We start from the raw sequence: 13936 nt of genomic DNA on the forward strand, positions 1-13936 counted from the left end.
CAGCAAATATAAAGTACTAAGCTAAAGTAGAAACGTTTTTCCTGTAGTAGAAGCTTAGGTTATATAGATAGAGTGTCTCCATACAACTGCTTAAAAAACAGTTAATATTTTTAGTCTATGTGTGCATAAATCTGGTTATTGGTATGTACAGTTAATAATATGGAAGAAATATCTTTATTATTATTATTTTAGCCGTTAACTTTTCACTGCTGAACATAAGCCTCCTCCATAAGGGGAGTTTTGCCAGTAGTTGCCACGCTTAGCAGGCGGGTTGACAACTGCAGTTCGGCTTTTAGAGATGTTTTAAGAGGTACGCTGCTGCCCATCTCTCGCCCTCCCTTAGTCGTCTCTTACGACATCCACGGGAAAGGAAGAGATGGCCTATTCTATGCCGGAGCCTATGCATAGATGATGATGATGATATACATAAAATATGTTTTCTTTCTTAAATCATTAGAAATGGCTAGAATTTTAATTAATACAATAATTTATATGCAAAATGTAAGGTTGCCTGGAGGAGATAGCTATTTAGCGATAAGGCCGCCCATTGTTGCCTCTTTATCTTCCTTTTATGTAATTAAGTTTATGTAATTATGTATTAATTTTGTTTATCTACATATTGTTAAACTTTATAATTTGTATCATTCTTTGAAGAGAATAATAAAGAGTTTTCATTAATTCATGTATAGTGTATTATATTAGAAATAGTAGTTCTAAATTCAAATTAATTAATTTGAGAAATATTTAATCCATTTACTTGTAACACTGAAAAAAAAAGTATGTTTAGTTTTAATTAAAAAAAAAAATTGCAAAAGTTCATATTTGCGGACTAAATTTTGGCGTGCACCAAATACCAGAGGCACGTTCTTAATACCCAATGCTCTATCTATATAATCTAGTAGAAGCATAGATGAGTTAATTAATAACAGCACTAGTTATATTAAAAAAAAAAAAGTTATTCACTGTAAGAGAAATAAATGCAATTTGTCAGACGCTAGCGTTTCTTCTAATTTCAAAAAGAGAAACGCAAACGGTGTCACGCAAAATAAGACTTAATTTTGCTAAAGTAACGAATATTACTCTGCGTCTATTTTGTTGAGAATAAAAAAAAACTGGTATTAAGTAGCGGCTACCCCGGCTGTCCGCTTTCATTTTTACTCTTTTCGTAATAATGCTTTACTGTGTATCTCTTTAGGGGAATTTGTGGTGTTTATATCGTCTCATTTTTTCCAACGAAAGTCTTTTCTTTCGTGTCGTTTAAGTCAATGTAAATTTAAATTAAAAAAAAATGCTAAAAATAGTATAATTTATTTTGTACATGAATTTGGGTATTATAATAATAACTTATATATAAAAATATAATAATATAAAATAAATTATAAGCTGAAATTAACTGTAGACTTAAAACCATAAGTCTAATTGGAAGCATTTTTAATCGGATCCATCACTACGGCTGCTTTTATTATTCTTTCTTTCCTCATTTATAAATTTTCTGTTAATAATATATATTTTTTATTACATTTAATGGTTAAAATTCGTGACACGTGTATTTCTTTATGTTTAGGGATTGAAGACTCGCTAATTTTAGGGATTATAAAGTATCTACTTAAGAAATGAAATGCTTAGGAATATTTCTCAATTAGGTTCTTCGGTTCTTGGGTAAGCATACCTAATTATTTTTCATAAGGTAACTTTGCTTGTTTTTTTTATAAAAATATTTGTTTTACAAGTTTTTATGTATAAAATACGAAAATATCTAGCTAAATAATCACGAGACTCTTTAAATGTAAGTAGCCATAGTACTCTTTGGTAATTACATTCATTTTTTCATTATGTGTTACCAACTTTACGTTTAAAGATAGGTCACATAGACCTGTTTTCCTAGACAAGATACAAACATATCTCTTGATAGAATCGTTATCGCTAGTGAATTTATGAGATAGAATGAGATGGCGACGTTCGCTGTCTTATTCATGAGCGCTGACAGAAACGATTCTATCAATAGATTCGTTTGTACCTTGTTTAGGAGGGCTTATTAGCAGAATGTATTCAATTATGTTATTAATATATTTGGTTAACAATATAATTTGGTTTACCAAACAGTTTTGTCTTGGACTAAGGTAATCGTTTATTACATTTTTATACATGATGTTTAAAAATCTCCTAACAGTAGGAATTTTATAGGGTATCCTGATTACAAGAAATAATCACAGTGAGAAAACAACGGGCGACCTTATCGCTAAAAGTGATCTATTCCAAGCAACCTATCGATGTAGAGGAGTAATTATAAACAGTTTGATCGGAAGTACGATACAAATTCTATTATTTTTAAATATGAAGATGTAATACATGTCATAATGTAAATATATCTGTACAACTCATTATTATATATACACATACATATACATACATACACATATACCCGTATACATACATACAAACAGAATATAGACCTCTATTACCAGCCAATAAATGACTGTTACTTTGTGTCGTTCATTTATTAAAATCCTAATATTATTTATCATAAGTACTATACGTAGGTATTTTAATTTAATTGGAATAGTTTAATTTAGTCCAGTCCCTAACTCCTAATATATATCTACATAGAAGTGTTCTATCTAATCTAATCTTTCATCCCCAAAACCCAATATAAAAACATTGCTTGTTTAATTAGGTACTCTAAAGTTATTACCCGCGCGGCGTAGGATTTTAATCCTGATTAAGTTTGGACGGGCCGGTTTCTATTAGATAGGTAATGTTTAAATCGCATTGTTGAATATTAATTAATGTACACTTTTTATTTTATTAACTATTTTTTGTGTACTTATGTTTTTCTGGTACAATCATTTCGGAACAGGCTAAGGTCAAAGACCATGCTGTCAAGTCTTAATTATGAAAAGTTTGTCTGGAATTTTTAAATATTTTCTGGAATTGTTATCTTTCTTTAAATCATGCATCCAATCTCTTAAATTATTAGTGCATCTATGTGTTTTTTGTGACTTTTTTTTAGAAAAAGAAAAATATTAAAAAAATTACTTTTATTTTTAAATTTCTGTTAAGTGGCCTATTTAATAAATAATATACAATGCGTTTTACTTATTTTATATTACTTGTTTTATTAATTTTTCTTTAATGTTCTTGATTTAATATGAAAAGGCTTGAAGTTGTTTCGAATACGCACGTGCCATAAAATATTAATTCCGTCATTCCACCGTCAGCCAGGAATATAATATTGTTTAATATAAACGAAGCCATTAATCTGTCTCCATTTTGCGCCAAATGAATTGTGCCACTTAATAAGGATCTAAGTCCTCCGGGAGCCGCGCTAGTTAACTAATAAATAATTTATGATCAAACAAATTTAACGACACTAGCTGAAAAAAAAGTGTTTTTTCTAAATTAAATTTTTTTTATTTGTAAATAAGTAAGTAATTAATCTAAGTTAAAAGTTATTCAAACATCAAATATTTTATATGTTATATATGTATTTATTTCGCAATGATCCGGTACAACAAAGACATTAAAGTATAGGTACATATATTGCTGGCAGCTTAATTTAATAGTTTCTTTTTACATAATTTTTGGTAGTGAAACGGCTGTGTTATAATTTAAACAGCTTTAATCTGCTATAATTTGTTTCGAGTATGGGTTAAATTTTTTTTTTCTTTCTTAATATTTTGTTATGCCTACATTCAGATATACATTCACGATTTAAATATACCTACTAAATAATAATGCTTAGTAGGTGAATTTTAATGCGTAGTAAGAATAATTAAAATTATAAGACGATAAAAGTTGGCTTAAATACTTATAAATATCAGATTTTTCTATATAACGACATGATCTTGGATCCTATTACATAGAACACTCCTTTCACAGCGTTAACGGCTTCTTTTTAAACCATAGACAAGCGACACTCAGTTATTTATGGAGGGATTAAAACGCGGGAACGGGCGGTGGCCAATATGGCCCCCACTCGGCACTAAGCCGATGATTTAAACATATACAGCCTATCGATTCAGTAAAACGCGAAACGTAATTAATCATATTTTAGCCGCTTTTAGAAAATATACTTCGGTACTTTGCTGTACATAGAGTACAGTTTTGAAAAGAAGCGGTATTAATAGAAGATCTTTTAAAGAGGATATTGGAAACAGAGGATCTAGGTAATTTTTGTTATGTTTTTGGACAATGAGTTTTTCTATTAAGTAAGTAGTAGAAACTACTATTTGTATTGTAGTAATTGTATTTTTAATACAATATAATGATAATTCCGCCTGCGTTATCGGTATATTCTGGCATGTTATCAGTGAGAGATGATTGGAGTTAGGTCAGATAGCCTATCGTGAAGAGTTCACTAGGAATTAACTACGATGTTTTCCAGAGAGAATAGCGCGGAGATGAAACTGTTAATGTATTACTGTTACTAGCAATGGAACTAAAATCCCCATTACTAATAATCCCTTTCTTTCCTACTTAGTAATCAGGATTGAAGGACTTCTAAAAAAAGTTGGAATGAGACATCCGATATTGCTATCTCATTGTATCTCGCGGACTCGCTAGCGATGTCGATACCGTCGACGAATTCGCTTGCCACTTGTGTAGAGGACCAGGGTGTATGTCAATAGATTGGTGGGCTAGGTACGTGTAACAGATATCTTATTTTTTTTATTAAAAAAATAAAATTGAATTTGGAGCCATTTCAAATCTAGAATTGCATATTTTTCGTGTTATAATTTTCATGTTGAGAGTATTAGTATTGTACTAATGAATGATGCCTTATTCATGAATACAAATACATTTTATTTCGCTCATTGCATAGATGGTTTATTACAAATATATCAATTTATAACGCAAGTTATAGTAAATATTTACTTAGTAGTTTTTTTTTAAATTGATGATAATAAAATTGTTACCCTGCGTGCGCTATCGGTATACACTGGCGGGGTATCAGTGAAGGATGATGATGAAGCAGATCAGTTGGCCCATTATGATGAATTCAACAATAAATCAGTCAGGATGGTTTCCAGGAGGAACCGCGTAGGGGTTTAACTGATAGAGTATATTGCTAGCAATGGGGTTGCTAATCTTCATTACTAACAATCCCTTCTCCCTCCTACTTAGTGGTTTAGGTTAGTATAAGTAATTAATGTACGTATTTAAATGAAGCATTTGTCTTTAGAATACAGAATGAGTGGTTGCTTTGTTTTATATATGTTCTTTAAATAAGTACCTACTCGTAGAAGCAAGCTTGTCTTTAATTATGTTTGTAAACTTCTTTACAGACTTTCTGTACAGTAAAAAAGAGCTTCTGTGCCATTTCGTTGCTTTTTTCGGTAACTAATCTAACTAGGTATCGAAAATAAATTAGGGACATTCGGAGAAGACGTCATCCGATCGATAATTGAATATAGAATAATGGGTCAATAAAATAACTAGCGACTTGGTGATTTGATTTAAAAAATAAATCAGCTTTCTTTGTCCAAATAAAAGGTCATGTGCCCCCACCCGTTTTCCTTATTCCTCTCCATCCGAAGGTTGTTTTGAAGAGCGGATTAAAAGGAAGAGATCGCTGTTTAGCGATAACGCCATCCATTGTTGCCTCTTGTGCTACTTACTTACTTATTACTTTTAAGGAACCGTATAGTTCTTTGAGGGGAACAATAAAGAGTTTTCATTCATTCATACATCACGACCTCCCGGTTGAGAAACGCTGATCGTAGCTATCAGTCTGCTTCATTGGCCTATTCATTGATATGCAAACACCCCGTCTCATCCATAGTACTAAATTCCAATTCATATTCCGATTCCGCTGACTCAAGTTATCAGTGGGAACTCCATATTGGGCTGGAACTCAAAGGCTCGAGATGTCTCAGGCTTCAATATTCAAGACAATGGACTAACGAAGATATAGTTCCACTGGATTACCGATGCTGGTTTGTATTGTGTAATAATATTATCGAGTTAGACAGGAATTAACAGTTCTGGCACCATTGTGTACTTAATACGTAGGCATGTCACAGTTGCAGACATTGAAACTTTATTTAGTAAGCAAGTAGATTTAATAAAACAGAGGTAATTTGATGCTACCCACATTTAACTATGTTGCATTAAAAGTATCTTAAACATTGCACATTTGAGTGTGTGTATATTCGATATTGTAATGTCTTTTATAAATATTTAAGTTAATGAAAGTTATTTAACTATCCATTGTTATTTTTATATATATATATATATATATATATATATATATATATATATATATATATATACGAAAATAGTTTTATATATATATATATTATATATATATATATTGTGTGTAGTTACGTTGTTAACCCCAGTATGGGTGTAATCGCATATTTCTGTAGAATAAAGTTTCTTTCTTTTCTTTCTTCTTTCCATTGAGATACAGGCTCGGCCTAGTTCAATGCCTAGTAGATCTAACTAAATGTAAATTACATTTAATAAACATAGTTATTATTAAAACGGCGATTTGAATTCTAACATTATAGGATCATTGTGAGTCATCATCCCTGTCATCTACAAAATAATGATCAGAATAGGTTCAGAATTAGTGAACATCGCTATCGCGACACATACACAAAAATAAAAATATTGACAAATTTACAAATTCAGTTCAGGGTACGATAGAGCCTAAGAGAAGAAGGTAAAAGCCCTTAAAAAAAAGATATTTAAATAAAAAACAAAAATGGCCGTCGACCTGATAAAAAATATTAAAATATATTTCGTACAGACTGTCTTATTTATTAAACATATTTTGAGTATCTTAGGGTCACGACGTTCAGGCAGACAAATGTTGTCTTACATATGTAGTGTGTGTCTTTTTATAGTCATTTCTGTTGCTATCTTTGAGGTGGCATCTTTCTCCTCTATTTTAAACTGTTTTAATTTTCTTTTTAGTAAAGTATGCGAGGTACTAGCTTACAATACAACTATGGTCCGGGAATTTCAAGATCAAATCTTATCTTATACTTCTGAATTTTCTATTACGTAATATTTGGATCTTCAAAAATGGTCGTCATTTATTTAAAGAAAACAAGCTAACGACCTACTTGTAGAAAATTGGTAACCGTCGCCTATATATATGAGAAGTACTAGACGACATCACATAGTATACTGTGATGCTCATAATACCAATTTTTTACGAATTGTCATACCTAAGGACTAAGATGTTATGCATACGTATTTTGTAATTTCATTATCATGTCCTATTCTTCAAACCGAAACACAACCATGCAAAGCTGTTACACGACAGGTACAAAAATGGGGCACATAGAGATGTAGATGGTATGGTATAAGATATATAGATTTCCACGGGTAGTATTAATTTAAGATTGTGTTCTAAAAAAAAAACGAATTTCAATTGTTGCAAATCCAGTTACTTTTTTAAAATTAAACTATTGAAGCGATTTAGTTAAAATTTCTATAGGACTAATTTGAATTCTCAAAATCGGTTTATATGTGATAGAATTATGAGGTAACAAATACAAAATAAAAAATGCAAAAAAAATCGAGAACCTTCTTCTTTTTGAAGTCGATTGAATATACTCTTATTCGAGTAGTAATAATAGTAGATTCAAGACGTTTCCATGGGTAGTACCTCTCGGACGAACTGTCGGCCTGCCGGTCACAATGCCGGGACAATCTCACGGGACAGGTTCCTGGGATATTATAATTAACGGTCCGCAATACGTATTCATTGAGCCAATTTGCGGAGGACATAATATTTAGGCACCATCATTAATAAATTCTTCTATAGGTTAGGCATATTTATTATTAATATATTGGGGTAATACGAGTAGGTGATATTATAAATATTACAGTTCGTTTGATACCTTTTGGCTTTTAGAAGGACATCGGGTATTTTTTATTCAATTTTATGATCAATTGACATCGAGGGAGACTTTGTACAAAAGTCATTTGTTTGGCCACCTCGACAGTTGTGTTTGCATGCCTGTGTTTCGGTTTGAAGGATAGGATATGGTAGTGATGGTGGCAATTTATAGGGTATAGAGGAATAACACCGGAATCCTCAGAAATGACAACGCATGGGGAGTATCATGGGCGAAACAATATACTCTGTTATGTCCATGGTACTGTTCATATCTATAGGCGACGGTTACCGCTTTCCGTCAGGTGGGCCGTCAGCTTGTTTGCCATTCTAAGTTTGATAAAAAAATATTTTGGTCGCGTGAACAAAATCGCAGGTAAAACCTAGTATATGATAGTACATGTAGAGTGGATATAGTGAGGAAATAATAATATATTTGTTTTTTATCGAATGTTCTTTTTAAATCTCGAATATCTACTTACAAAATTATCATTTTATTTATTTACCTTAAATTAGCCAATGAAATAGAATAGAATTCTGGAGGAATCGCTTTTGAAGGAATTTTTCAAAACAACAAGGTAATTATGGTCTCACATAAATTTATTTCTTCATATACATATGTATAATTTTGCGAATCCACTGTGTCCCGAGACGCAGCGCGGGATTTATTAAAAAATAATCGTCTACAAATTCCTACATTACATTCACACTCCGTCCCGCCGGCCGTATTGCGTACGCCATATTAATTGCACTAAAATAATTAATAGTATTTAAAGCTAAGGCGCCAAGATCGTCTCAGAGCCCCCTTATATCATAGCAAATTAATTATACACGGAATGGCAAGTGGATACAAAGAAATTGTAGAAAGTGTACAAATTTTGTACTGTTTACTGCGAATATAAGAAAATATATTTTGGCTCATTTCCATTTTGGAATGTTTCAATAAATCATATAAGATTATAGAATTGCATTAAATTGTATGTGTAAGTGGATATTACATTTGTATAATAGCTGGTAAATTTAAAACATTAATTACATAATTAGAGAAAACCTCAATAAATTATTAATTAATTAATTTATTTATAAAACGAGTCACCTAAACGGAAATAAGCCATAAAGTAATAAAATATATCTAAAGCATTAATTATAATACAATTGATACATAATTAATTTGATGGGCAATATTTAAGACTATTACAATATAAAATTTATCAATCACAATCATACAAAATAAACAACAAAACAGAAATACTAAATCAGTCTTTTACGTAACAAACGTAACGAGCAATGATTTGTTAAAATTATGTATGGCTTATTTTAAATACATAATCGGGATAGCTATTGGTATGCGATGAGATTTTTTACAGGTAAATAGTACCTATATAGCTGCATCTTTATTGTCGACGTTTCAACTTCGACAATAAGTCCCGACAGTGTATTTAAAATATATATAAACAACGCGAAAGTATAAAATGAACTATGTATGGCTTGTTATGAAAATTGATGAACACATGAATATGAATCTTACTGTACTACAACAAAGATTGAAATCGATATGAAATGTACGATGTAATTGAAATAAGAATAGTCAATAGTCAATGACCTTGACCTGGTAAAGTAACGCTTGAATTTTGTTTTAATAATTTAACTGCTATTTTATGACTCATGAAAACTATTTCAAAACCTCGTGAAAATAAAATAACATGCAATACGCGGAAAAAAGGATTTTAAACCGTGTATTGCATATTACGTACGCGTGTTTGCGTAACACGGTGAAAATAGGAGAGCGGAATATAGATACTCTTATTTTGACAGCTGTCAAAATTAAGGCATATCACAATATGGCGGAAAGTTTTATTCTTATCTTGGTCGTTATATGTATAATCGAATTTAAGTGTTAATATTAACAACACTAAATGAGTATATTTCAAATTTCATATAATTTAAACACATTAATTCGACTGTACATACATAATCATTCAATCAGATGATTAATGGAATTTTACGAAATGGCAAATACATTTTGTACTACAATGGATAACAGCACCGTAAAATGGCATGAATTATTATTTAAACGATTATTGCAATTAAAATATGGCTATTTATTATTACATACAATTGACTACAGGCAGAGTAATATTGTTCATGCCTTGTCACAATTTGTAGAATGCGTTGCCATTCCTGAGGACTTAGGTGTTATGATTGATGATGTGTGACTCTGAAAAATCTGGTAGACATGATTGATGATGTGTGCGTTATGGATTGTTTCTTGATGGATTAACACATAATGTGAAAATAGAAGATAATTACTTACATATAAATACAATACAACTTAATATAAACAGTAAAAGGAATGAATATACAATAAAATGAGGCTAGACAATTACTTATAAAATTATGTTAAGCAAAACGTGCCAATAGGTATTATAAGTTTTTTAGCTCTGCATTAGGCAAAGGAATAGGATTGCCCACACTATCGGCGTGTAAATACTCCGAGCCCAGCTAAATACATGATTCATCAACGATTATTAAATTTTCACTATAACCTCAATTTAACAATTATTCTCATTAATTCTACGTACGTTTCGTATTTTATTGTTTTATAATTTACTTCAATTATATCTAAGTGAAACGATTGGCAGTTACGAACGACCGGCCGAATTAAGCGGCCAAATCGAGACGTATTTAGTTAACGTTTTATTATTTTTAGAAATGTTCTCATTTTAAAATGTCCACGCAACTACGTATTACGTTCGAAGACCGCGCTTTTATCGCATTTTATTACCTATGTTACATACATACAAGCTCAAATTTAACTTATACATAGGTAGATCGATACAAGTAGTAGGTATATTGTATAAAACGAGTGAAAAACCTAAAAATCTTATACGATACTAGGCAAAGGGATTACTGTAAAATATTAAACAACGTCCTAGACTTAAAGATAGCTTAATATAGTGGTGATAGAGTCGCAAGAGTTATATACTTTTGGAATAATTAAAGGTCCTTACGTATCTTGGATAAATTAAGACAGTATTGTTCATGTACACGATAACGCCAAAAAAGCTTAAAATAATACATTCCCTTGGAGCATAATATCGTTTACAATATTTGTTACATATCCTTTATTATTCACAACTTTTAATTTTTATTCAGACGTTAATTACCTATTAAGTATTCAAAAGTTCGAGTCACATTCCATTTACTTAACATGTTCAAACCTTACCACATCGACAAAAACATTTTTTTCTACCTACAAATAGATATGTCATCAAATCACGATTTTCTAAAAGCAAGCAATTATAGAGAACTACTATAAAAAATAATAATAATAAGAAAAAGATCATAAACAGCTTATAGGTTTAAAAACATAATTTTAGCAGCCAGAGTTACATACATGAGGCAAGAATTAAAAATAAAGCAAAAAAAAAAAAAGAATTCATAACACTATTTACATATTGTGTTCTACGCACAGGACTGACACAAAAATTCACATGACACAGCCGATTCGTCTAAAGAGTTATTATAATAATGTATTGCAATAATGAAACGAGTTACCACAATTTACACTACTTAGTAATATATTTTAACACCCGATATGAAAAATAAACTTCTAATTACAGCTGCAATAACTATTTATACATTTTAAATATCATGTCTGTATATATGTGACGATCAGAATTGAATATATCGCGTAAATTTATTTAACTCTCTAAGCGCACTGTTTCTTTTACTAATTTAACTTTAAATTGCAAATTATAATTTTTACGCGTAACAGTAGGTACACCGATCTTTAAATACATCGTAAGTGTTGTTAATATATTTCTAATTATGTTTCAACTGTTATATGGACTATAGACTGTTCCATTTAAGAGATAAAAATAGCACGAACAGCTGCGTTTAGGTCTATCATAAGTATAGGATAATAATTAATTATAGTTATTACCCTTCCGACTCACAATCATGTTTTAATAGTGGTCACATACGTAAATATACATCATAAGTAGCTTTCCTAGGCACTCATACATGTTAGCCTCATTAGGTATACAATTTAAGTGAACGAGATGAGTACAATCAGTCGGTGTCGTGGGAACAACACTACGGGCTAGTGTTGTGGAACTCTGTCACTTGTCAAGTTCAAAGGACACAGATAATAAAAGCAACGATGACAACGGTACAGGAATAATAATGGAGTTCTAAGTTGGCCAGTGTCGTGGGTCGATTGAAAATAAACACGACTAAAACACCATTAATTTACAGAAATGGATGGCTAATTAATCTTCTTATTATTCTAGCTCGGAATATTTTTTTTTGGAAACGAATTCCTTAGTTATTTTAGAGCATATCAGCAAATGAGCAAATAGACGAAATGATTTGATGATTTTCTTTATTTACATATAAACAAAACATTATTATTTAGACATTTTTAACATAATATTTAAAATTTATTGCAAATAGATTTTGTAATGTAAATGAGATCAATTAAAAAAATAGATTTAATACGTCAATGCTCGTTTGCTGATACGTCAAACGTATAAAGAATATTTTTGGCGGGAAAGTTAAGTACATAATAAGGTGAAGCGTGATCAGTGTTCCGTTGTTAGACGAGCATGTCTCAGCGTCAGTTGGCGTAGTGGTCGAACGATCCAAGGTACTCCAGCGCCGCGCGGTAGCAGAAGTCGTACTGGTCCTGTTATGAATGTAAAATTGATGTACAAAAAACTTGACTAGCAACTTATAAGCATCCAGTGTCGATTGAAATACACAAGTATATTTGAAATTTTTTTTACACTTGCATATGAATGTTACATTATAATTTCTTTAGATAATGATTTTTGTATCTTCCATCTTTTGTAGATTACATGATTTGACGGTGACAAATTAGAAATATTTATTTATTTTCCAATTTATATGCATATAGGTTTACGCTATTGGTTGCATGAGATAGAACGAGGTAGCTATAGTCAGTATCTTGCTCTTTCTTATGCGTGCCTAATAGAGTAAATGTATCAACAAATAGTTTATTTGTTTGTGTTAACGGGCCTCTTGGACAAGACCATCTTACAAATGCACAAAAATTAAATTATATTGCGACTGTCTCAGGAAGCTGGTATAAAATTATATTACCTTTTAACTGCCCCAGTTGGATTTATTTGAAAAACATTATTGTGCCTATATCAATCGTGTCGGATTTATTCGACAAACAACCTTTTGAGACAATGTTTTTCTTGTATATTTAATTGACTACACGAATACGAAAAGCAATGAAACAGAGGCAGAATGTAGAACAAAAGTTAATAATTACTTATCATAGTCAGAAATATTTAAAACACTAAATTTAATATAAAAGTGCCGATTTGAATCGGGCTTCACGAACAACAAGTACAAAGCCAATCAGTCAAAAATCTAGAACCGATAATTAAAGATTTAAGCAAGATATTACATAAACAAATGAAGTGTATTCACAAAATGTGTACCTCAGTTTGCACCATGGCGGGGCGCTGCGTACGCAGCGTGCGGACAGTCTGGAACACGTCGACGACGCCCTCGTACTGCATGCGCTCCAGCACCGTCGACAGCGTGATGAACACACCCGTGCGGCCCACACCCGCACTGTTGTGATACCATAACAATTATGATTTGGTGGGTTAGCTTTAATACACCGCCAAACCTTTCGATGGTCACAGATTCGATTCCCGCACAAATATTTGTATTCATGAGTATGATTGTTTGTATTGATAGTGCTTAGTTTGGGACTAAATGGCGTTGTGATATTTGTTCAATAGTATTTATTTATTATTATTAATTAAATATTTTATTAAAAAGAAAAAAAATTAAATCGTAACAAAAGTTAACAGAACAGTGCCCGCTATTCCGTTTCATGAGAAAGAACTCATTCTTTGTTTGTTACTTGTATAGAGAAGGAAGGATAGCTAATTGTTAAAGCCTGACAAAAGAGAAATGTCAACATCAAACATTGTTTTTGATGGACTTAAAACTTGTAATAAGCATTGTACTGTTTTTATTCTTCTATTCGTTGTCAAAATGACTTATAAAACTAGAAGTTTGTACGAATGAACTCGT

General features: G+C 31.2%; 1 protein-coding gene across 5 annotated transcripts in view; it reads right to left on the bottom strand.

The window, feature by feature from the left end:
• Window positions 1-10090: 10090 nt before the first annotated feature.
• Window positions 10091-13936, bottom strand: part of LOC113521497 (tyrosine-protein phosphatase Lar) — a 494469-nt gene continuing 490623 nt past the window's right edge. For all 5 annotated transcript variants that reach the window (XM_031912897.2, XM_031912899.2, XM_031912896.2 and 2 more), the window contains 2 exons: window positions 13330-13465; window positions 10091-12542 (listed from right to left, as the gene is read on the bottom strand). In XM_031912897.2, the coding sequence (XP_031768757.1) occupies window positions 12474-12542; window positions 13330-13465 (205 nt within the window). In that variant the 3' untranslated portion in view covers window positions 10091-12473. The remainder of the gene's footprint in view (window positions 12543-13329; window positions 13466-13936) is intronic.

The sequence above is a fragment of the Galleria mellonella genome, unplaced genomic scaffold (assembly GCF_026898425.1).
Source record: "Galleria mellonella isolate WM207_F2 unplaced genomic scaffold, CSIRO_AGI_GalMel_v1 utg19, whole genome shotgun sequence".
In the NCBI taxonomy this organism is placed as follows: Eukaryota; Metazoa; Arthropoda; class Insecta; order Lepidoptera; family Pyralidae; genus Galleria; species Galleria mellonella.